The 25,363-nt window shown below is 49.3% G+C and overlaps 1 protein-coding gene across 1 annotated transcript; it reads right to left on the bottom strand.

Annotated features, from left to right (window-relative positions):
* Positions 1–1,128: 1,128 nt before the first annotated feature.
* POP4 (POP4 homolog, ribonuclease P/MRP subunit) lies at positions 1,129–24,811 on the bottom strand. The gene is made up of 7 exons (XM_063946031.1): positions 24,657–24,811; positions 11,575–11,627; positions 10,630–10,853; positions 10,478–10,555; positions 9,329–9,390; positions 2,599–2,700; positions 1,129–1,539 (listed from the first exon to the last, which is right to left on the bottom strand). Exons 1-7 carry the CDS (start codon positions 24,661–24,663, stop codon positions 1,403–1,405), a joined length of 663 nt encoding a protein of 220 aa, XP_063802101.1. The 5' UTR covers positions 24,664–24,811; the 3' UTR covers positions 1,129–1,402.
* Positions 24,812–25,363: the final 552 nt, after the last annotated feature.

Raw genomic sequence — 25,363 nt, 5'->3', positions numbered from 1 at the left:
ATACTAGCATCACTCTAAATAGGATCCTACATGCATAGTCAAACGCAGGGGGGAGTTGGTTGCCCAGAAACCCCCTTCCTCTTGGCAAGTGGCTCAAATTATGACAACAAAAGCAATGGAAAATAAAACAATTACTAGAGCTGCCGCCACATCATGCAGTTTAAGGGACAGAGCTGAGCTGCTGCACATGCCCAAAGCAGGGACGTGCAAGTCAAGGGAGGAAGTGCTTGCCGTCATTAATGATTAAAAAAATACAAAGAAGTTACTTACGACACATTCTATCCTTTATATATTAATCATTTTTACTGTTAAACTGTGTTTGGGAGGCCCTTTTAAATTCTGCAGGAAAACCCAGATAATAAGCAGCTTTTAAATATCTCCATTTAGTAAATAAACAAAGTTTAGAAGAACAACATGGGCGCAGTTAATTGTGGACTTTCACGTCTCCAAAATGCTATACAAAATGAAAAACAACTCTGTGTCTTAGTCTGTTGGTGAACCACAACTCCCATCATGGTCAGAGACTATCACCACCACTAATTACCTTCCATCTGGAGTCACATCCTCCCGTCTCTGAGAAACGTCAGGTAATTAAAAGAAATACAGACACATTCTTTATCATGTTTTCCATCCTTACACACGGCAACACCCGTAATGCTTCTGTAGAACGTCACAGATAAGAAATGTTGGAATCTGTGTTACATTTATGCTACATGTGCCGTGTTGTTTATTTTTATAGCATTAACACTTTATTGCACAATGTGACAGTTAACGTGTGTGTGTTTATCATAGGAAATGTCCACAATAAATTAATTATAGGTAGTGTGCAGATTAATCCTGTCACTGCCAAACTTTTAAATGCCAATAACTAAAAAGGGAAATAAAACAAAAAAAACAAAAAAAAAATCCAAAAAAAGATCAGTTCTCGGATGTTTTCCGTTTAATGGATCATTTGAATTTGAAGCACTAAAACCTCCTGCCGTTGTTAATTGCTTCCTCGGCGCCGCCTCCTCCTCCTCGGTGCGCTCATTAGACGAGGCGGCCGTGTTTCAGCCCTTTAAATTTTCACTTTTTGCCATCTTATTAGAACACTGAAAATTCTTACATTCCAAACATTTTAGGACATCGTAAAGTATGGCAGCAGTTTAATGGCACAGGATATTATGTGTCATCTACAGGAAATAAAAATGTTTTACTTCCGTGGGAGTTTATTAGTTGTACAAGAGTTTCATCATTACTCAGTTCCAGCAGCCCTTGAAACTCCTCCAGAAGGCGCAAAATACGATATTACCCTCACACGACTTAGTGATTTTCATCCAATGTTTCCACGTATCTCCAGGAAAGGGGAAAAAAAGAAGAAGACTGTAACAGATCAGCGTTTGATCTCTGCTTTATAACACGGCTACAGGTCTAGGCTTCCTCTCGCTTTAAATTTCTTGGCAGAGCGCTCACTGGCTCTCATCTGAAGCCTGCTTCCGTAGATGTACGTGATAAATCCATCAATTTCCGTGCAGAAGACGCAGTTCAGCTTGGGAACAACTGTCAAGCGAAGCAGGAAGCGGCCCGTAAATTAGATGTAAAAAGACCCTACTTAAACTGTCTATGGAGAAATTGCCTCGATCATTCTGAGAAATGTCTCGGTTACGATTGTACTCGAGGTAACATTATGATACCCTTTCTGCTACAGCCACAGATATCAAAATTATTTAATGTATGGATATCAATTCTAGTACTCGCTGAAAAATTACCGTAAAGAGGAAGATGACGCGTTTCAGTGTATTACTGCTGCGATTGGTCATTGACAAGAAGCTAACTGCACGGGAAGATGAATCTGGCCACTGCGGTAACTAATATTTAGGACAGTGGTTTCCAAACACGGGCCACAAGGCACCCTAACAGTCCAGGTTTTAAGAATATCCATGGTTGAGAACAAATGGCTAAATTAAATTGACTGACGTTCCAATTAAGTCACATGTGGTCTAGCATGGATATCCTTAAAACCTGGCCTGTCAGGATGCTTTGAGGTTTAGGAACCTCTGATTTAGGGTATTGCCAAATGTTATTGGCTGGTGAGTGCTTTCACTATCTCACTGAGCTTGGCTGTGCATTGCATTCCAAACCCTCTTACTAGAAGCCTCATGAGAATTAGCTGCTAGAGAGCTGCGAATCCCAGAACAACAGCGTTATACCGGAGACTGGTGCAGGGGGTTACATGGAAAGACTAGAAGATACTCTGACTACGAGTAAGCCCTCCGCTAACAGTCCAAGGAGAAAAGGATGCACAGCCAGTGATATCTATTTCTGCATTTAGTTTGGTAAACGTGTTTGGAAACACATATGTATATTTATATTTTGAAACAAGGTAAAGAACTCATTGAGGATAAAAGAGAAATACTCCTAGTGAAAAGAGAGCTGCCAATTTATCAATGCGCTAGTTCAGAGATTTGTGGGACATTTAAGAATGGGGAGTAAAGATAACGGTAACTGCAGGTCACCGAGCTCTCGGGGAGCAGACGGAGGGGGGCTGTTCTAATGAGGCGCTGCGGTTTTACGCATCAGACATACCTGGGAATCACTACTGGACAGAAAACAACGTACCTTTCAATTTGTCTTCTTTGGTGATGATTTTAAAGACATGCTTCGTCTCCTGTAGGATGATTCCCTTCAGTCCCACGTATGATGGACACTTTGATTTTGATACTGTGAATAGGAGAAGAATATAGGACAGAAAGTGTGACACACGGTAATATTAAGGAACGTTAATGCTGGAAGTTATACACGTGGGGTGAGGTCACATGACTGGAGAACACTCATTGGACCATCACTGACTACAGATTTACAGCGGATTACTTCTGCGCTACTCATCTGCTCATGTAGGTGGGGCCGCAAGGGCCAGTGGGTAACTGGGCTGGGTCCAGGCCCGCCAAGCGTCAGGGCACCAACTGCTCCTGGCCCGCCAAGCGTCAGGGCACCAACTGCTCCTGGACCGCCAAGCGTCAGGGCGCCACCGCTCTGGGCCCGCCAAGCGTCAGGGCGCTACTGCTCTGGGACAACGACAGACGTGGCTCTTAATAGAAAGTATAGGAGAATCAGGGGAAGTCTAAAGGTGATTTTAGGATCCCACTTTGAATTTGTGGAACCCTTGGCCCCTTTTTCACTTGAATAGTGTTTAGAGTTTATTTAGCAACCTACACATAGTGAGAGCAGACGAAACAATAATCTGATGACAATAAAAACTATTTAATCTCTAAGGAGCACTGACATCACTGAGGAGCACTGACATCACTGAGGAGCACTGACATCACTGAGGAGCACTGACATCACTGAGGAGCACTGACGCCTGCCCGCTGCATGGGGTGGCTGTACAAGGATCCCTGCTGTAAATGTATATGGATTGTTTCCTAGCTCCATGAGTTACAGGGCACAGCATGTTCAATGCGTACTATGCAGAAAGTACAGTCACTGTTTCCAGATTCTTGCATGGCATAGCATGGTGAAATGGGGCTTGGAAAAGTAAAAGATAGAAGTCATGATATTACTGCAAGTTTTTTCCCCCCTCACTATCACTGGTTATGCGTATGGCACCTCCATAAAACAATAACAAATATACATTGAGAAAATAAGAATTTACTTACAGATAATTCTATTTCTCGGAGTCCGTAGTGGATGCTGGGGTTCCTGAAAGGACCATGGGGAATAGCGGCTCCGCAGGAGACAGGGCACAAAAAGTAAAGCTTTCCGATCAGGTGGTGTGCACTGGCTCCTCCCCCTATGACCCTCCTCCAAGCCTCAGTTAGGTACTGTGCCCGGACGAGCGTACACAATAAGGGAGGAATTTTGAATCCCGGGTAAGACTCATACCAGCCACACCAATCACACCGTACAACTTGTGATCAAACCCAGTTAACAGTATGATAACAGAGGAGCCTCTGAAAGATGGCTTCCTAAACAATAACCCGAATTAGTTAACAATAACTATGTACAATTATTGCAGATAATCCGCACTTGGGATGGGCGCCCAGCATCCACTACGGACTCCGAGAAATAGAATTATCGGTAAGTAAATTCTTATTTTCTCTATCGTCCTAGTGGATGCTGGGGTTCCTGAAAGGACCATGGGGATTATACCAAAGCTCCCAAACGGGCGGGAGAGTGCGGATGACTCTGCAGCACCGAATGAGAGAACTCCAGGTCCTCCTTAGCCAGAGTATCAAATTTGTAAAATTTTACAAACGTGTTCTCCCCTGACCACGTAGCTGCTCGGCAAAGTTGTAATGCCGAGACCCCTCGGGCAGCCGCCCAAGATGAGCCCACCTTCCTTGTGGAGTGGGCCTTTACAGATTTAGGCTGTGGCAGGCCTGCCACAGAATGTGCAAGTTGGATTGTGCTACAGATCCAACGAGCAATCGTCTGCTTAGACGCAGGAGCACCCATCTTGTTGGGTGCATACAATATAAACAACGAGTCAGATTTTCTGACTCCAGCTGTCCTTGCAATATATATTTTTAATGCTCTGACAACGTCCAGTAACTTGGAGTCCTCCAAGTCACTTGTAGCCGCAGGCACTACAATAGGCTGGTTCAGATGAAATGCTGACACCACCTTAGGGAGAAAATGCGGACGAGTCCGCAGTTCTGCCCTGTCCGAATGGAAAATCAGATATGGGCTTTTGTAAGATAAAGCTGCCAGTTCTGACACTCTCCTGGCCGAAGCCAGGGCTAGTAACATGGTCACTTTCCATGTGAGATATTTTAAATCCACCTTTTTTAGTGGTTCAAACCAATGAGATTTTAGAAAGTCCAAAACCACATTGAGATCCCACGGTGCCACTGGAGGCACCACAGGAGGCTGTATATGCAGCACTCCCTTAACAAAAGTCTGGACTTCAGGAACTGAAGCCAATTCTTTTTGAAAGAAAATCGACAGGGCCGAAATTTGAACCTTAATAGATCCCAATTTGAGACCCATAGACAATCCTGATTGCAGGAAATGTAGGAATCGACCCAGTTGAAATTCCTCCGTCGGAGCACTCCGATCCTCGCACCACGCAACATATCTTCGCCAAATGCGGTGATAGTGTTGCACGGTTACTTCCTTCCTTGCTTTAATCAAAGTAGGAATGACTTCTTCCGGCATGCCTTTTTCCTTTAGGATCCGGCGTTCAACCGCCATGCCGTCAAACGCAGCCGCGGTAAGTCTTGAAACAGACAGGGACCCTGCTGAAGCAAGTCCCTCCTTAGAGGTAGAGGCCACGGATCTTCCGTGATCATCTCTTGAAGTTCCGGGTACCAAGTCCTTCTTGGCCAATCCGGAACCACTAGTATCGTTCTTACGCCTCTTTGCCGTATAATTCTCAATACTTTTGGTATGAGAGGCAGAGGAGGAAACACATACACCGACTGGTACACCCAAGGCGTTACCAGCGCGTCCACAGCTATTGCCTGCGGATCTCTTGACCTGGCGCAATACCTGTCCAGTTTTTTGTTGAGGCGAGACGCCATCATGTCCACCATTGGTCTTTCCCAACGGGTTACCAGCATGTGGAAGACTTCCGGATGAAGTCCCCACTCTCCCGGGTGAAGGTCGTGTCTGCTGAGGAAGTCTGCTTCCCAGTTGTCCACTCCCGGGATGAACACTGCTGACAGTGCTATCACATGATTCTCTGCCCAGCGAAGAATCCTTGCAGCTTCTGCCATTGCACTCCTGCTTCTTGTGCCGCCCTGTCTGTTTACATGGGCGACTGCCGTGATGTTGTCCGACTGGATCAACACCGGTTTTCCTTGAAGCAGAGGTTCTGCCTGGCTTAGAGCATTGTAGATTGCTCTTAGTTCCAGAATGTTTATGTGAAGAGACGTTTCCAGGCTCGTCCACACTCCCTGGAAGTTTCTTCCTTGTGTGACTGCTCCCCAGCCTCTCAGGCTGGCGTCCGTGGTCACCAGGATCCAATCCTGTATGCCGAATCTGCGGCCCTCCAATAGATGAGCACTCTGCAACCACCACAGAAGAGATACCCTTGTCCTTGGAGACAGGGTTATCCGCTGGTGCATCTGAAGATGCGACCCTGCCCATTTGTCCAACAGATCCCTCTGGAAAATTCGTGCATGGAATCTGCCGAATGGAATTGCTTCGTAAGAAGCCACCATTTTTCCCAGGACTCTTGTGCATTGATGTACAGACACCTTTCCTGGTTTTAGGAGGTTCCTGACAAGCTCGGATAACTCCTTGGCTTTTTCCTCCGGGAGAAAAACCTTTTTCTGAACCGTGTCCAGAATCATCCCTAGGAACAGCAGACGAGTTGTCGGCATTAACTGGGATTTTGGAATATTCAGAATCCAGCCGTGCTGTTTTAGCACTTCTTGAGACAGTGCTAATCCCCTCTCTAGCTGTTCTCTGGACCTTGCCCTTATTAGGAGATCGTCCAAGTATGGGATAATTAATACGCCTTTTCTTCGAAGAAGAATCATCATCTCGGCCATTACCTTTGTAAAGACCCGAGGTGCCGTGGACAATCCGAACGGCAGCGTCTGAAACTGATAGTGACAGTTTTGTACAACGAACCTGAGGTACCCCTGGTGTGAGGGGTAAATTGGAACGTGGAGGTACGCATCCTTGATGTCCAAGGACACCATAAAGTCCCCTTCTTCCAGGTTCGCTATCACTGCTCTGAGTGACTCCATTTTGAACTTGAACTTCTTTATGTACAGGTTCAAGGACTTCAGATTTAGAATAGGTCTTACCGAGCCGTCCGGCTTCGGTACCACAAATAGAGTGGAATAATACCCCTTTCCCTGTTGTAGAAGAGGTACCTTGACTATCACCTGCTGAGAGTACAGCTTGTGAATGGCTTCCAAAACCGTCTCCCTTTCGGAGGGGGACGTTGGTAAAGCAGACTTCAGGAAACGGCGAGGCGGATCTGTCTCTAGTTCCAACCTGTACCCCTGAGATATTATCTGCAGGATCCAGGGATCTACCTGCGAGTGAGCCCACTGCGCGCTGAAATTCTTGAGACGACCGCCCACCGCCCCCGAGTCCGCTTGAGAAGCCCCAGCGTCATGCTGAGGCTTTTGTAGAAGCGGGGGAGGGCTTCTGTTCCTGGGAAGGAGCTGCCTGTTGGTGTCTCTTCCCCCTTCCTCTGCCTCGTGGCAGATATGAATATCCCTTTGCTCTCTTGTTTTTAAAGGAACGAAAGGGCTGCGGTTGAAAAGTCGGTGTCTTTTTCTGTTGGGGAGTAGCTTGAGGTAAAAAGGTGGATTTCCCGGCTGTAGCCGTGGCCACCAAATCTGATAGACCGACTCCAAATAACTCCTCCCCTTTATACGGCAAAACTTCCATATGCCGTTTTGAGTCCGCATCGCCTGACCACTGTCGCGTCCATAAACTTCTTCTGGCCGAAATGGACATAGCACTTACCCGTGATGCCAGTGTGCAGATATCCCTCTGTGCATCACGCATATAAAGAAATGCATCCTTTATTTGCTCTAAAGACAGTAAAACATTGTCCCTATCCAGGGTATCAATATTTTCAATCAGGGACTCTGACCAAGCTACTCCAGCACTGCACATCCAGGCTGTCGCTATAGCTGGTCGTAGTATAACACCTGTATGTGTGTATATACTTTTTTGGATATTTTCCATCCTCCTATCTGCTGGATCTTTAAGTGCGGCCGTCTCAGGAGAGGGTAACGCCACTTGTTTAGATAAGCGTGTGAGCGCCTTGTCCACCCTAGGAGGTGTTTCCCAGCGCGCCCTAACCTCTGACGGGAAAGGGTATAAAGCTAATAACTTCTTTGAAATTAGCATCTTTTTATCGGGGGCAACCCACGCTTCATCACATACATCATTTAGTTCTTCTGATTCAGGAAAACTATAGGTAGTTTTTTCACACCCCACATAATACCCTGTTTAGTGGTACCTGTAGTATCAGCTAAATGTAACGCCTCCTTCATTGCCAAAATCATATAACGTGTGGCCCTACTGGAAAATACGGTTGATTCGTCACCGTCGCCACTGGAATCAGTGCCTGTGTCTGGGTCTGTGTCGACCGACTGAGGCAAAGGGCGTTTTACAGCCCCTGACGGTGTTTGAGGCGCCTGGACAGGCACTAACTGATTGTCCGGCCGTCTCATGTCGTCAAACGACTGCTTTAGCGTGTTGACACTATCCCGTAATTCCATAAATAAAGGCATCCATTCTGGTGTCGACCCCCTAGGAGGTGACATCCCCATATTTGGCAATTGCTCCGCCTCCACACCAATATCGTCCTCATACATGTCGACACACACGTACCGACACACAGCAGACACACAGGGAATGCTCTTAACGAAGACAGGACCCCACTAGCCCTTTGGGGAGACAGAGGGAGAGTTTGCCAGCACACACCAAAAGCGCTATATATGACAGGGATAGCCTTATAATAAGTGCTCCCTGTATAGCTGCTTTTATAATATAATTTTTGCCACTATTTTGCCCCCCCCTCTCTTGTTTTACCCTGTTTCTGTAGTGCAGTGCAGGGGAGAGACCTGGGAGCCGTCCTGACCAGCGGAGCTGTGTAAGGAAAATGGCGCTGTGTGCTGAGGAGATAGGCCCCGCCCCTTTTCCGGCGGGCTCGTCTCCCGCTCTTTAGTGTATTCTGGCAGGGGTTAAATATCTCCATATAGCCCCCGGAGGCTATATGTGAGGTATTTTTTAGCCAAATAGGTTTTCATTTGCCTCCCAGGGCGCTCCCCTCCCAGCGCCCTGCACCCTCAGTGACTGCCGTGTGAAGTGTGCGGAGAGGAAAATGGCGCACAGCTGCAGTGCTGTGCGCTACCTTTAGAAGACTGAGGAGTCTTCTGCCGCCGATTCTGGACCTCTTCATGTTTCAGCATCTGCAAGGGGGCCGGCGGCGAGGCTCCGGTGACCATCCAGGCTGTACCTGTGATCGTCCCTCTGGAGCTGATGTCCAGTAGCCAAGAAGCCAATCCATCCTGCACGCAGGTGAGTTCACTTCTTCTCCCCTAAGTCCCTCGTTGCAGTGATCCTGTTGCCAGCAGGACTCACTGTAAAATAAAAAACCTAAGCTAAACTTTCTCTAAGCAGCTCTTTAGGAGAGCCACCTAGATTGCACCCTTCTCGGCCGGGCACAAAAATCTAACTGAGGCTTGGAGGAGGGTCATAGGGGGAGGAGCCAGTGCACACCACCTGATCGGAAAGCTTTACTTTTTGTGCCCTGTCTCCTGCGGAGCCGCTATTCCCCATGGTCCTTTCAGGAACCCCAGCATCCACTAGGACGATAGAGAAAAGGTGATGATTAGTGAGAGCAGGTTATACCCAGACACAGACTACGTACCCATCACCAGCGCACCGTGTAAGTCCGCTTTCAGCATCTTGCTCTGGACCATCTGCGGCTGCCTAGAACGGCAATATAGACAATGGTAATACACAGGGTATTGCTGTATTGATCCCCTTTACACTATAATCGTGTAGCACTGCCGGACACCTGCCTGCCAGGTCTCATATGTACAGAGAGGACACATATATAATGTGCTCCATGTGTAGCACGTTACTGTGTAACAGGTATTACCATAAGGCAAGAAGAAGAGCGGCTTATAGAGGGCAAGGCGGAGGGGTGACTGCCAGCAGGGCAAAAATATAATAGCAGGAGATGACAGGCAGCACTATGAAGCGGGGAGGAGGGGATGACAGGCAGCACTGTGGAGCGGGGAGGAGAGGATGACAGGCAGCACTATGGAGCGGGGAGGAGGGGATGATAAGCAGCACTGTGGAGCAGGGAGGAGGGGATGACAGGCAGCACTATGGAGCGGGGAGGAGGGGATGATAAGCAGCACTGTGGAGCGGGGAGGAGGGGATGATAAGCAGCACTGTGGAGCGGGGAGGAGAGGATGACAGGCAGCACTGTGGAGCGGGGAGGAGGGGATGACAGGCAGCACTGTGGAGCGGGGAGGAGAGGATGACAGGCAGCACTATGGAGCGGGGAGGAGGGGATGATAAGCAGCACTGTGGAGCAGGGAGGAGGGGATGACAGGCAGCACTATGGAGCGGGGAGGAGGGGATGATAAGCAGCACTGTGGAGCGGGGAGGAGAGGATGACAGGCAGCACTGTGGAGCGGAGAGGAGGGGATGACAGGCAGCACTGTGGAGCGGGGAGGAGGGGATGACAGGCAGCACAATGGAACGGGGAGGAGGGGATGACAGGCAGCACTATGGAGCGGGGAGGAGGGGATGACAGGCAGCACTGTGGAGCGGAGAGAGGAACAGGCAGCTTTATGGGGTGGGGAACAGGGAGTGATATTTATTGGGAAGGGAGGGCGACTGTATGGGGCGGGGAGGAGACAATTATAGGCAACTAGATACCAGCAAACGACCGGTGTCTGGAAAGTGGGGCAATGGTAATTGTTCAGAGGCGGTTCTCGCTATATTGTGGTCACATAAAGCGATTTCTTGGTGTAGCAGGCAGAGTATAATACAGAATACTCACGCATCTGGTCTTAACCCATTGCACAGGTCCCGGATATACTGCTTCCAGAGCTGATGGAGAGGAAGGTACATGTCATACCTGTATATGAGGAGATGGCAATTACTGGACGAGGACAGGAAAATACTGCAGCACACGCTGGACAAGATCCCCACCTCTGCTGGTCTGCTTTAATCTCAAACAGTCTCATCTCCCTCCTCTCCTTGGCAGTTAAAGCCTTTGACTTCTTCTGTTTCACCCTCTTCTTCTTCTTGTGAACGTGCTCCAGCACCACAGCCTTCCGCTCCAGAGACTCCTGTATAGTCTTCTTCTTCAGGTTCGGCATACTGCGCTTCAGAAAGGCATTCACAAACGCCTCCGCTTTCTTTGAGCTTTGCATCTGGAAGAAAAACACATCACCCTCAAACATACGCTATAGAGAACAAACCTCAATCACACAAACGCAGAACCAAGAACGCATTAAGGAAATAAGTTAGTGCCAAGTTTACTAGTACAGCGGTTAATGCATTTAGGTTTAAATCCGCTGTCACGTTACTACATGGTTACTAGGTCTCTCTCCTCTTGTCGCACCATGTACATAAAAGTCACAGAGGTGTCTCATGGCCACTGCTTTGGCCTTCAACTTTACCTATAGGAAAGTTACAATAAATCAGACTTAAAATCAACAAACTCTTTCCCCCTAAGTTACACGGCAGTGAGGAGATAGACGGCAACTACTCTGCCAGTGCATAAGACAATACAGAATGCATTGTGACGGATCGGGCACTTACGTCGTGTCATTAGGTGCCATAACAAAACTATGCAAAAATGTACCCGCTGTCGTCATGCTGCCAACCAAGGCTACATAAGGCCTAGTGGGGTTGGCACACACACAGCATCCCCTGTCTGGGTGTTACCCTTCTTACCGGAGAGGTGAGTACACCGTAACTGCAGTCTAATGCTAGTGTAGGCACTTGCAGAGAATCGGGGTTCCTCGACGACAGGCTGCAAGCTTAAAAGTTCTGATCGATATGTGAACAAAATTCCCCTGCTGTTATTTGCTAGATACACCCAGATTTGCATTGGTGGTGCCCAGCGCCAACAACATATAAACAACTCACCTCCAGTCCAAGCCCCTTGGACTCTTCTTGAGGAATTTTTTGGTATATTAGATCTACAGGGAAAAAAGAAAGTGAACAGAATAAAATGATTTTTTTGACATATCTGGTTATTCAGTATTCTTCTGTCTCAAGTGAAAATAAAAACATTTGCTGAGTACCAGGCTGCACAAAGCACTTTGCTGTAATGCAGACCTAAAAGGGGATGGCTCAGTAACTGCAGGTTTCAACCCTCCCTACCAACTAGTACTAGCAACTACTATCGCCCCCTAGCTGCAGCCTCAGGAGCTGCTAAAACTGTATTTCCAGGGACTAATCCACCTCCGTAACATAAGTCTGGCAAATTAATTACGCTAATCAGTAATGTGGCCGTACCCAGATTTCAGCTGGGGCTGCATGAGGAAGAGACGGGTGCCAGGAAAACTGCCCCCGGACTTCTGCCCCATTAAAATGGGGTTGTTACTAATGTATCACGCGGCAAGGGAAGAAATTTGTGTTTTTGCTGTCAAACCGCTACTTCCAAGTAATGAAAATAAAAGGATGAGAAGAACGGTCACATTTAAATGGAAATAATCACATGTCTAGTTGTTGCTGGATTATATCCCACGTGTGTCCTTCTACTAGTGGCACTGACACACTGGCGGGCCTCTGTATAACGCAGGTGTATATTTCATACCAGCAGAAACGGCATCGCAATGATTTATGCCCAAAGTTTTTCTAAACAATCAATGCATATTATTTCAAATAAGAAAAAGAATGGTGACACCAGATATTACTGCACATTTACGTATAGACTATGGGGGTCATTCCGAGTTGTTCGCTCGCTAGCAGTTTTTAGCAGCCGTGCAAACGCTATGCCGCCTCCCACTGGGAGTGTATTTTAGCTTAGCAGAAGAGCGAATGAAAGGATCGCAGAGCGGCTACAAAGTTTTTTTGTGCAGTTTCAGAGTAGCTCAAAACCTACTCAGCACTTGCGATCACTTCAGACTGTTCAGTTCCTGTTTTGACATCACAAACACGCCCTACGTTCACCCAACCACGCCTGCGTTTTTCCTGGCACGCCTGCGTTGTTCCGAACACTCCCTGAAAACGGTCAGTTGACACCCAGAAACGCCCTCTTCCTGTCAATCACTCTGCGGCCAGCAGTGCGACTGAAAAGGATCGCAAGACCTTGTGTGAAAATACATCGTTCACGCCTGCGCAGAAGTGCAGTTTTTTTGCCCCATCGATGCACAGCGAACGAAACCAGCTAGCGATCAACTCGCAATGACCACCTATATTTTATGTAGAGGGTAAGGGGCCTAAAAAAAAAATCACTGTGACGGGAACCAGGGTTTATCAGCACCGATAATTAGCATCACAAGACGTGTTCCACATGGTATCTGGTCATTAGGTCAACGTGAAAGGTTCACACATGAAAAGGTTGACATGAGTTTTTTAATTAATTTTTTTTTTTTTACTTTTTCATACTTTACGATCTACATGGATTGCGACTGGTAATAGTAACCTGTGCTGAGAGCCACGGGTGCGGAGCGTGGCTCCTTGCCCGAAACACGGCGAGTGAAGCGAACCATGCGAGGGGACACGGTGCACTAATTGGGGTTCTCGGTCACTTTACGAAGAAAACTACACAAATAAAACTACAACAAAAAACAAACAAAAAACATGTCAACATTTTTTTGCATGTCGACCTAATGACCGCATCGATCTATTTCATGTGTCGACCTAGTCACCGTCAACCCAATGAAACACACCGGTTGCACATCAGATTCTGTGATCCTCATAGCGCACAATGGTTTTTCAGCCAGTGTGCGTTGTCCTACATCTAGTCCACAAAGTAACACGTGCGCAGTTTCCCAGCTCGGGGGTTATACTAGCGACCAGCACTTTATTACTGTTTATTTTTTACAGGAGCTTTGGACGTTCACCACACGTTAGATTACGCTTTTATTGCCGTCTCCCATAAAATCTGCTGCTTTTTATATTTTTACAGCTGCACGGAGCGGAGAATTCTCTGCTGATGTGGGAGCACGTCTGCATGGCACAGCCCTGTCCCCTCCCGTCGGCAGTCCCCTGACATTAGACATAATTGTTTACTGGCGGCTGGAACTCCGTGTTTCATTCCATCTTCTATCACTAATTTGGTTTTTGCTGTTCGAGAACATCAATGGAGAAATATTGTCTTGAGCAGCAACATAATAAAAACTGCCTGCTTAATGCATTTTTATTTATTTTTTTATTAGAAGGGGCCTAAATTTGAGAGGGGTTGGGAGGCAATAACAAAACTTGGTAAAGAATAAACAAAAACAGAAGCGCCATCGTCAGACTGCGCCAGCAGCATCGGTAATGCACTGTATAATTATTTATTGGGCTGGGAAGAAAGATTGATCTGGAGTACATCCATACTCCAGAACGGGAATTATTATGTAACCACAGACACGTCAAATGCATTACACTCACTGGACGCAGGACTACTACTCTCATGATGCCGACAGGTAGCGCAAGAGATTGCATTAACAATATTCCGCAATACGGAGGCTGCTTTGCAGTTGGAAATGGTGAGACTGTGGCAGATACCTCTCATCTTAAATACTGGAGATCTGTATATTGCAGGGAACCCCTAAAAAAGGTTATTTTTAGGAGATACCCCACAACTTCAACTTGGTAAACATGCACCTGTATTTAACGCTTATTCAAGCATAGCAAGTGTAAAAGATAAAATCTAAAGCATACAGCACCTAATACAGAATGCTGGTCACTGTCTCTTTCTCTCTCTACTTAATAAGCAGAAATAGAAACTCAACTTTATCCCGGTGAGGTTACGTTGGTCTTGTACAGACCGGCAAGAGTCGTACGGTATAGTCCTTACATAGGAGATAGTAATGTCTTAGTAAGCAACGTTAAGTGGCAAGTGTTGGTAATTTATAACAGTGGGGTAATTGCAGTACCTGTCGCTTAGAGCAACCATTCACTCGTCTGTGTTGGCTTTACGGCAAGCAAATGAGCGAGCCAGTGTTCCTAAAGCTGGGTACACACCTGGGCGACTTTATGGCGTACTGGTCATCACGCTGGCCAAGCGGCCGATTCAGGTAAGTATCTCACTTATCGATCGGCCGCTCAATGTGTCACCCTGACATCACAGCTGGGTGGGAATTTGAATTTGTCTGCCCAGCTTTGACGTCATCCCCCGCAGCAAGTGTACAGGCGGTTGGCGGGCTGCCCATGCCGTCAAATGCACCAAGATCTCTTCAGATATTTAGGCCGCGCTACACAGCCTGAACGATGACGTTCCAACTTCTAACCGTTGTACTGCTTTCCAGGGCTATTTTTCGTCCGGAGCGCTTCAGAATGCGTTCCGGAACGTCCTGGCCGCTGACCCAGTAAAGTTTGGGAGGGCGGGTGCAGGCATCAGTAACCATACCGCTAGCCCCCGCAGTGGATTGAGATGCGCTGGGGGCTGCGGCCATAGCGCTTCCATCCGTAGCAGTGTAAAAAACTCACCAAAAATGGCCACCACCGAGGAGGAGACAGACACTAGAGGTCATATTTGACCTCTAGCGAATGTCTCCTCGGCGGCACGTATTTTCAGAGGGATTTTTTTTCTATACAGTGCTACGGACAGAAGTGCTCCCGCAGCCCCCAGCGCGTATCAATTAACTGTGGTGGCTAGCGGTATGCTTACTGATGCCTGCTACCGCCCTTCCAAACTTTACTGGGACAACGGCCCAAAAGACCCTTGGGAACGAGCACGAGACCCCTGGAAATGCGTAAGAGACCCCCAGCAACGCGCACGAAACCCCTGGCAACGCGCATGGAACCAAAAGCATGAAACCCCTGACAACATATACTAAACCCCTGGCAACGAGCATGAGACCCCTGACAACAGGCAGGTAATTTAAAAGTAATTAGAAGCTGTGTGGCATCATATGTAAGGGACATTATTGTGTGTGGGGCATAAAATGGTGTCAGGGCCATAACTGAGTGTGGCACATTGCGCAAGGGGCATTGCGGCGTGTGGCACATTGCGCAAGGGGCATTGCGGAGTGTGGCACATTGCGCAAGGGGCATTGCGGAGTGTGGCACATTGCGCAAGGGGCATTGCGGAGTGTGGCACATTGCGCAAGGGGCATTGCGGAGTGTGGCACATTGCGCAAGGGGCATTGCGGAGTGTGGCACATTGCGCAAGGGGCATTGCGGAGTGTGGCACATTGCGCAAGGGGCATTGCGGAGTGTGGCACATTGCGCAAGGGGCATTGCGGAGTGTGGCACATTGCGCAAGGGGCATTGCGGAGTGTGGCACATTGCGCAAGGGGCATTGCGGAGTGTGGCACATTGCGCAAGGGGCATTGCGGAGTGTGGCACATTGCGCAAGGGGCATTGCGGAGTGTGGCACATTGCGCAAGGGGCATTGCGGAGTGTGGCACATTGCGCAAGGGGCATTGCGGAGTGTGGCACATTGCGCAAGGGGCATTGCGGAGTGTGGCACATTGCGCAAGGGGCATTGCGGAGTGTGGCACATTGCGCAAGGGGCATTGCGGAGTGTGGCACATTGCGCAAGGGGCATTGCGGAGTGTGGCACATTGCGCAAGGGGCATTGCGGAGTGTGGCACATTGCGCAAGGGGCATTGCGGTGTGTGGCACAATGCGCAAGGGGCATTGCGGTGTGTGGCACAATGCGCAAGGGGCATTGCGGAGTGTGGCACATTGCGCAAGGGGCATTGCGGTGTGTGGCACAATGCGCAAGGGGCATTGCGGTGTGTGGCACAATGCGCAAGGGGCATTGCGGAGTGTGGCACATTGCGCAAGGGGCATTGCGGTGTGTGGCACAATGCGCAAGGGGCATTGCGGTGTGTGGCACAATGCGCAAGGGGCATTGCGGTGTGTGGCACAATGCGCAAGGGGCATTGCGGTGTGTGGCACAATGCGCAAGGGGCATTGCGGTGTGTGGCATAATGTGCAAGGGGCATTACGGTGTGTGGCATAATGCGTAAGGGGCATTACTACAAGGAGGAAAAATTACAAATCATGTAAGGGGCATGAATCAAGTTTTATTTTCTGTGGTAGGCAATGTCTGGGCGTGTGGGTTGCATAACTGTGGTATAAGGTAGTCTTTTCCTGCAAGTCCATGCCCCTTGCAGCAAAGCCACACCCCTTGCAGCAAGACCACACACCTTTTTGGGGGGGCACGCAAATTCTTTATTATTGCAAAGCCCCCCACTGTAGCTCCTCCCACATTCCCACAGCTCCGCCTACCCACCGGAGTTCCTGAACCTATTTTTCTACAAAAATAGCACTGCTGCTTTCCATATAGCACTAATAATTTCCCGTACATGGGGGGTCATTCTGAGTTGATCGCACGTAGCAACTTATTGCTGCTCGTGCGATTAACCCGACGCCGCCTATGGGAGGGGGGGGGGGGGAGTGTATTTTAGCATAGCAGGGCTGCGATCGCTTGTGCACCCCCGCTATGCTAAAAAAGTTTCAAGTAAAACAAGACCAGGGCTGCAGTTACTCACCCGGTGCGACGGACCCAACGATGAAGGTCCCGGTCCTGACGTCAGACATTTACCCTCCAAATGCCTCGACACGCCTGCGTTGGACTCGCCACGCCTGGAAAACGGTGAGTATCCATCCCGGAACGCCTCCCGCCTGTCCGTCTTCTTGCGATCGCCGCTGCGATCACATTTCTTGCTGGCGGCGTCGTTACACCGGCGACCCGTTCGCATCGCAGAAAAGAACCGTTGCGTGCGAACGGGTAGGAATGACCCCCATGTATGTGGTGTTTCTTTTCTTGTCGAGGCCCTGGTGTCACCGTATCTTTGTGAGAAGAGCTGGAATTGCTCATCAGTAATACCCATACTGTATCTGAGAGCGACAGACCCTAGAGGTCTTTAACTCTTGGTTGAGCCCCCAGATCAAACACTTTTTGGTGGCTCTTGACAGGCTGAAGACTGCACTTATGCCACCATACAGGGGAGGAAGACATCGCACGCAGCTGAAGCTCTCACCACTGTTGTCCACTGATCTGTTTGTACATGATGCACCTATAACCAGGATGATTACCCTCAATGCCCATCAGACCACCCACATTGTGCCACATAGTAAATGGATCTGTGTGCAGCCCTCCAGGAGAGAGGGGGAGAGAACCGCTTATCTACAGAGAAGAGTCTGGGCTGCTGCGGGCAGAGATGTGTCCTGAGCCCCTGCTCACAGCAGACCTTGGGGCTATCTCCTTACCAAGTCTCCCGTGCGACGTGCCGTTACTGGTCTCGCACCAGCCTGGCGGAGGAGGGAAACGCAATGGTTGCGCTCAGCACTGGGGCAATGAGCAGATCGGAGCACAATAACAACCAACTAAACACACTACCTGGAATTCCACCTCTGTGGTCGTCACCTGCACTTTTGTAAAAGCTCTGTGAGATGTTGCCAAGCCGTAAGGTAGTTCAGGAAATATTGGTCAATCACACAGTATGTAATAATCAGTAATATCTGTAACCATGTGAACGGTTTTCCGGGTCTATTATCAGAGGATGAGATTCATGACGGACTAACGCAGGGACTAATTCTGCATGAGGTGAGTTGTGCGAAAGTTTGCCAAACTACAACTCTTCCCACTAGAATGTATGGGGGGGGGGGGGGCAGCACAGGGCAAGGCAAGGCCGCCCCACATGTCAGGTCCTGCCCCCCGCCCGCTGAAATGGGAGCACTTCACCAAACAGCAGATTACTCACATGTTTAGGGTAGCCCCCTGCCTCCACAGCCTAGCTGCCCCGCCATCTTGTGGGTTGCAACGGCTGTGACACCACGCATCCGCCACCGCCCGCCCCACAAACGGTCCAGACACACCTCCATTGTCTGGATTAAGCCCCCCCCCCCCGCGAACAGCACATCAATGCCTGAAAAACGCTGCATAGAAGTGCTGACATGGCCAAATAGCTATAACACTTGTAATAAGGACACTAATGAAATTAAAAATAAGAATTTACTTACCGATAATTCTATTTCTCGTAGTCCGTAGTGGATGCTGGGAACTCCGTAAGGACCATGGGGAATAGACGGGCTCCGCAGGAGACTGGGCACTCTAAAAGAAAGATTAGGTACTATCTGGTGTGCACTGGCTCCTCCCTCTTTGCCCCTCCTCCAGACCTCAGTTAAGGAAACTGTGCCCGGAAGAGCTGACACAACAAGGAAAGGATTTGGAATCCAGGGTAAGACTCATACCAGCCACACCAATCACACTGTACAACTTGTGATAACCTTACCCAGTTAACAGTATGAACAACAACTGAGCCTCAGTAACAGATGGCTCATAACAATAACCCTTTAGTTAAGCAATAACTATATACATGTATTGCAGAGAGTCCGCACTTGGGACGGGCGCCCAGCATCCACTACGGACTACGAGAAATAGAATTACTGGTGAGTAAATTCTTATTTTCTCTGACGTCCTAGTGGATGCTGGGAACTCCGTAAGGACCATGGAGATTATACCAAAGCTCCCAAACGGGCGGGAGAGTGCGGATGACTCTGCAGCACCGAATGAGCAAAGGCAAGGTCCTCCTCAGCCAGGGTATCAAACTTGTAGTACTTAGCAAATGTGTTTGAACCCGACCAAGTAGCAGCTCGGCAAAGCTGTAAAGCCGAGACCCCTCGGGCAGCCGCCCAAGAAGAGCCCACCTTCCTTGTGGAATGGGCTTTTACTGATTTAGGATGCGGTAACCCTGCCGCAGAATGAGCTTGCTGAATCTTGTTACAGATCCAGCACGCAATAGTTTGCTTTGAAGCCGGAGCACCCAGTTTGTTGGGTGCATGCAGGATAAACAGCGAGTCAGTTTTCCTGACTCCAGCCGTCCTGGCTACATAGATTTTCAAAGCCCTGACTACATCAAGTAACCTGGAGTCCTCCAAGTCCCGAGTAGCCGCAGGCACCACAATAGGCTGGTTCAAAGGAAACGCTGATACCACCTTAGGGAGAAATTGGGGACGAGTCCTCAACTCGGCCCTGTCCATATGAAAGATCAGATATGGGCTTTTATATGACAAAGCCGCCAATTCTGACACACGCCTAGCTGAAGCTAAGGCCAACAGCATGACCACCTTCCATGTGAGATACTTTAGCTCCACGGTCTTAAATGGCTCAAACCAGTGTGATTTCAGGAAATCCAACACAACGTTAAGATCCCAAGGTGCCACTGGAGGCACAAAAGGGGGCTGAATATGCAGCACTCCCTTAACAAACGTCTGAACTTCAGGCAGGGAAGCCAGTTCTTTTTGAAAGAAAATAGATAGGCCGAAATCTGGACCTTTATGGACCCCGATTTTAGGCCCATAGTCACCCCTGACTGTAGGAAGTGCAGAAATCGACCCAGCTGGAATTCCTCTGTTGGGGCCTTCCTGGCCTCACACCAAGCAACATATTTCCGCCATACGCGGTGATAATGCTTTGCTGTCACATCCTTCCTAGCTTTTATCAGCGTAGGAATCACTTCATCCGGAATGCCCTTTTCCGTTAGGATCCGGCGTTCAACCGCCATGCCGTCAAACGCAGCCGCGGTAAGTCTTGGAACAGACAGGGCCCCTGCTGTAACAGGTCCTGTCTGAGAGGCAGAGGCCATGGGTCCTCTGAGATCATTTCTTGTAGTTCTGGGTACCAAGTTCTTCTTGGCCAATCCGGAACGATGAGTATAGTTCTTACTCCTCTCTTTCTTACTATCCTCAGTACCTTGGGTATGAGAGGAAGAGGAGGGAACACATAAACCGACTGGTACACCCACGGTGTCACTAGTGCGTCCACAGCTATCGCCTGAGGGTCCCGTGACCTGGCGCAATATTTTTTTAGCTTTTTGTTGAGGCGGGACGCCATCATGTCCACCTGTGGCAGTTCCCAACGATTTACAATCTGTGTGAAGACTTCTTGATGAAGTCCCCACTCTCCCGGGTGGAGGTCGTGCCTGTTGAGGAAGTCTGCTTCCCAGTTGTTCACTCCCGGAATGAACACTGCTGACAGTGCTAGCACGTGATTCTCCGCCCATCGAAGAATCCTTGTGGCTTCTGCCATTGCCATCCTGCTTCTTGTGCCGCCCTGGCGGTTTACCTGGGCGACCGCCGTGATGTTGTCTGACTGAATCAGTACTGATTGGTTTTGAAGCAGGGGCTCTGCTTGACTCAGGGCGTTGTAGATGGCCCTTAGTTCCAATATATTTATGTGTAGAGAAGTCTCCAGACTTGACCACTGTCCTTGGAAGTTTCTTCCCTGAGTGACTGCCCCCCATCCTCGGAGGCTTGCATCCGTGGTCACCAGGACCCAGTCCTGTATGCCGAACCTGCGTCCCTCGAGAAGATGAGCACTCTGCAGCCACCACAGCAGAGACACCCTGGCCCTTGGGGACAGGGTGATCAACCGATGCATCTGAAGATGCAATCCGGACCATTTGTCCAACAGATCCCACTGAAAGATCCTTGCATGGAACCTGCCGAAGGGAATTGCTTCGTAAGAAGTCACCATCTTTCCCAGGACTCGCGAGCAGTGATGCACCGACACCTGTTTTGGTCTCAGGAGGTCCCTGACCAGAGATGACAATTCCTGGGCCTTCTCCTCCGGGAGAAACACCTTCTTCTGTTCTGTGTCCAGAATCATTCCCAGGAAAAGCAGACGCGTCGTAGGAATCAGCTGCGACTTTGGGATATTCAGAATCCAGCCGTGCCGTTGCAACACTTCCTGAGAGAGTGCTACGCTGACCAACAACTGCTCTTTGGACCTCGCCTTTATGAGGAGATCGTCCAAGTACGGGATAATTATAACTCCCTTTCTTCGAAGGAGTATCATCATTTCGGCCATTACCTTGGTAAATATTCTCGGAGCCGTGGAGAGACCAAACGGCAACGTCTGGAATTGGTAATGACAGTTCTGTACCACAAACCTGAGGTACTCCTGGTGAGGTAGGTAAATGGGGACATGCAAGTAAGCATCCTTGATGTCCAGCGACACCATAAAATCCCCCTCTTCCAGGCTTGCAATAACCGCCCTGAGCGATTCCATTTTGAACTTGAACTTCTTTATATAAGTGTTCAAGGATTTTAAATTTAGAATGGGTCTCACCGAACCGTCCGGTTTCGGTACCACAAACATTGTGGAATAGTAACCCCTTCCCTGTTGAAGGAGGGGGACCTTGATTATCACCTGCTGGAGGTACAGCTTGTGAATTGCCGCCAGTACTATCTCCCTTTCCCTGGGAGGAGCTGGCAAGGCTGATTTGAGGTAACGGCGAGGGGGGAGTCGCCTCGAACTCCAGCTTGTATCCCTGAGATACAATTTGAACAGCCCAGAGATCCACTTGTGAGCGAACCCACTGGTTGCTGAAGTATCGGAGACACGCCCCCACCGCACCTGGCTCCGCCAGTGGAGCCCCAACGTCATGCGGTGGACTTAGTGGAAGCAGGGGAGGATTTTTGTTCCTGGGAACTGGCTGCCTGGTGCAGCTTCTTTCCTCTACCCCTGCCTCTGGCCAGAAAGGATGTGCCTCTGACCCGCTTGCCTTTCTGAGGCCGAAAGGACTGCATTTGATAATACGGTGCTTTCTTAGGCTGTGAGGAAACCTGAGGTAAAAAAGTCGACTTCCCAGTTGTTGCTGTGGATACGAGGTCCGAGAGACCGTCCCCGAACAATTCCTCACCCTTATAAGGCAAAACCTCCCTGTGTTTTTTAGAATCTACATCACCTGTCCACTGCCGAGTCCATAATACTCTCCTGGCAGAAACGGACATTGCATTAATTCTAGATGCCAGCAGGCAAATGTCCCTCTGGGCATCCCGGATATATAAGAAGACGTCTTTTATATGTTCCATGGTTAGCAAAATAGTATCCCTGTTGAGGGAATCAATGTTGTCTGACAGGGTATCAGATCATGCTGCTGCAGCACTACACATCCATGCCGAAGCAATAGCAGGTCTCAGTAGAGTACCAGAGTGTGTATACACAGACTTCAGGATAGCTTCCTGCTTTCTATCCACAGGCTCCTTTAGGGCGGCCGTATCCTGAGACGGCAGTGCCACCCTTTTAGATAAGCATGTGAGCGCCTTGTCCACCCTAGGGGATGTTTCCCAACGTAACCTATCTGATGGCGGGAAAGGGTACGCCATCAGTAACCTCTTAGAAATCACTAGTTTCTTATCAGGGGAACTCCACGCTTCTTCACACAAATCATTTAATTCATCAGATGGGGGAAAAGTCACTGGCTGCTTTTTCTCCCCAAACATAATACCCCTCTTGGTGGTAACCGGGTTAACGTCAGAAATGTGCAATACATCTTTCATTGCAGTAATCATGCATCGGATGGCCTTTGTAGACTGTACATTTGTCTCATCCTCATCTACACTGGAGCCAGACTCCGTGTCGACATCTGTGTCTACCATCTGAGCCAGAGGGCGTTTATGAGCCCCTGACGGCCTCTGAGTCGCCTGGGCAGGCGCGGGCTGAGACCCCGGCTGTCCCAAGGCTGCTGCGTCATCGAACCTTTTATGTAAGGAGTTGACACTGTCGGTTAAGACCTTCCACATATCCATCCAATCAGGTGTCGGCCCCGTCGGGGACGACACCACACTAATCTGCCCCTGCTCCGCCTCCACGTAACCCTCCTCATCAAACATGTCGACACAGCCGTGCCGACACACCGCACACACACAGGAAATGCTCTGACTGAGGACAGGACCCCACAAAGTCCTTTGGGGAGACAGAGAGAGAGTATGCCAGCACACACCACAGCGCTATATAACACAGGGATGTACACTATAATAAATGATTTTTCCCAATAGCTGCTTACTTATCTTATTTGCGCCTAAATTTAAGTCCCCCCCCCCCCCTCTTTTTTACCCTTCTTGTATCCAGATACTGCAGGGGAGAGCCTGGGGAGGTGCTTCCAGCGGAGCTGTGAAGGGAAAATGGCGCTGGTGTGCTGAGGAAGAAGGCCCCACCCCCTCAGCGGCGGGCTTCTGTCCCGCGTTTTGTGTGACTTAATGGCGGGGATTTGCACACATATACAGTGCCGGACTGTATTATGTGTATAATTTGTGCCAAAAGGTATTATAATTGCTGCCCAGGGCGCCCCCCCCCCCAGCGCCCTGCACCCTACAGTGACCGGAGTGTGTGGTGTGCTGTGGGAGCAATGGCGCACAGCTGCAGTGCTGTGCGCTACCTTAATGAAGACAGGAGTCTTCAGCCGCCGTTTTCGTCGTTCTCTTCTGTCTCTGCAAGGGGGACGGCGGCGCAGCTCCGGGAACGGACGATCGAGGTCAGGCCCTGTGTTCGAACCCTCTGGAGCTAATGGTGTCCAGTTGCCTAAGAAGCACAAGCTAGCTGCAAGCAGGTAGGTTCGCTTCTCTCCCCTCAGTCCCACGTAGCAGTGAGTCTGTTGCCAGCAGATCTCACTGAAAATAAAAAACCTAACAAATACTTTCTTTATAGTGAACTCAGGAGAGCCCACTAGGAGCACCCAGCTCTGGCCGGGCACAGATTCTAACTGAGGTCTGGAGGAGGGGCATAGAGGGAGGAGCCAGTGCACACCAGATAGTACCTAATCTTTCTTTTACAGTGCCCAGTCTCCTGCGGAGCCCGTCTATTCCCCATGGTCCTTACGGAGTTCCCAGCATCCACTAGGACGTCAGAGAAAGTATATTACCCCTGGTCTGTTCTTTGGCTCCTCAATTTTATTCTTTTTTTTTTTTATACTTCATCAAATCATCTAAGATAGAGATTTATATATACACACACATTATTGTGTAATCCTGTTAGTAAATGCTTCCACCCTCCCCCTTCTTCAACATCTCATGAGTGTCGACTCACTGCTGACCTAACATACCGACTCCGCAAACAGCCGGCTGCCACATTACCACCCCTGCCATGCACTTAGATCTCAGCTCCCAGCCCCATGGCTGAGCCAGCCCCTAGAACAAGCTCTCAGCACTGGGATCCTGTGACAGAAGGGCTGCCATCACTCTGCAGGGGAACCTGAGCCCTACACTGCCAATACACATGTGGGGGCATGCTGGGACTTGCAGTGCACAGCCAGTGACAGGGGCAGGGAACTCACGGTCCATCTTCTCCCTCTCTCTCCTAGACACGTGCCAGCGGACCAGCTCTCTGTGTGCTGTGTTGTACTGTTGAAGCTAGGGTAGATGCTAGAATCAAGTGGGCTAAGGGACCTTTTCCGAAAGGGGGAGGAGTTACGACGCAAGGGGGAGGAGCTAGGCCAGCGGGATAGTTCCTCTACTATCCACGCCACCAACTATTACCTTTAGTAATTAGGTGGTGAGCGAAGCGGAGCGGAGCGAGCCACCGTGCCCGAAGCGTGGCGAGCGAACTTTTCGGGTACCCTGTTCGCCCGTAGCTCCTCCCCCTGGTGACGTAGCTCCTCCCCTCAATACGTCACAAGGTCCCTTCAGCCCCTCGGATATAGAACCAACCGCGAAGCTAGGGCACTTCCGGGCGCCGCGTGATGACGTCACGGGGAGGCGCGCCCGGCGTTGCCATAGAGACCGTTAAAGATTAGCATTTTTATTTTTTTGCAATTACTGTGCAGCGTGATAACAACACAGAAACTAGCGTCACATAATAAATTACTTCAGCCAAGTCAGTCACTCACATCACTGTAATCTGGTATACAGGGGTGTTCTGTCATCAGTATAACAATTTACCACAGGAGGGATGGGAGAATAGGGCCCATTTTAGAAGCCACTGGCTTAATGCACAATTTGCCCTGATATTCATACTAACCAAAGCAAAAATAAATACAAATTA

This window comes from Pseudophryne corroboree, chromosome 11, assembly GCF_028390025.1.
Source record: "Pseudophryne corroboree isolate aPseCor3 chromosome 11, aPseCor3.hap2, whole genome shotgun sequence".
Lineage (NCBI taxonomy): Eukaryota > Metazoa > Chordata > Amphibia > Anura > Myobatrachidae > Pseudophryne > Pseudophryne corroboree.
This window is presented reverse-complemented; position numbering and strand designations above follow the sequence as displayed.

Excerpts from the sequence above, each read along its gene's own strand:
- POP4 (XM_063946031.1), bottom strand. Across the intron at positions 10,854-11,574 it reads CCAAGGGGCTTGGACTGGAG|ATGCAAAGCTCAAAGAAAGC; the intron begins GTGAGTTGTTTA and ends TTTTTCTTCCAG. Across the intron at positions 9,391-10,477 it reads AATGGGTTAAGACCAGATGC|GCAGCCGCAGATGGTCCAGA; the intron begins GTGAGTATTCTG and ends TTGCCGTTCTAG.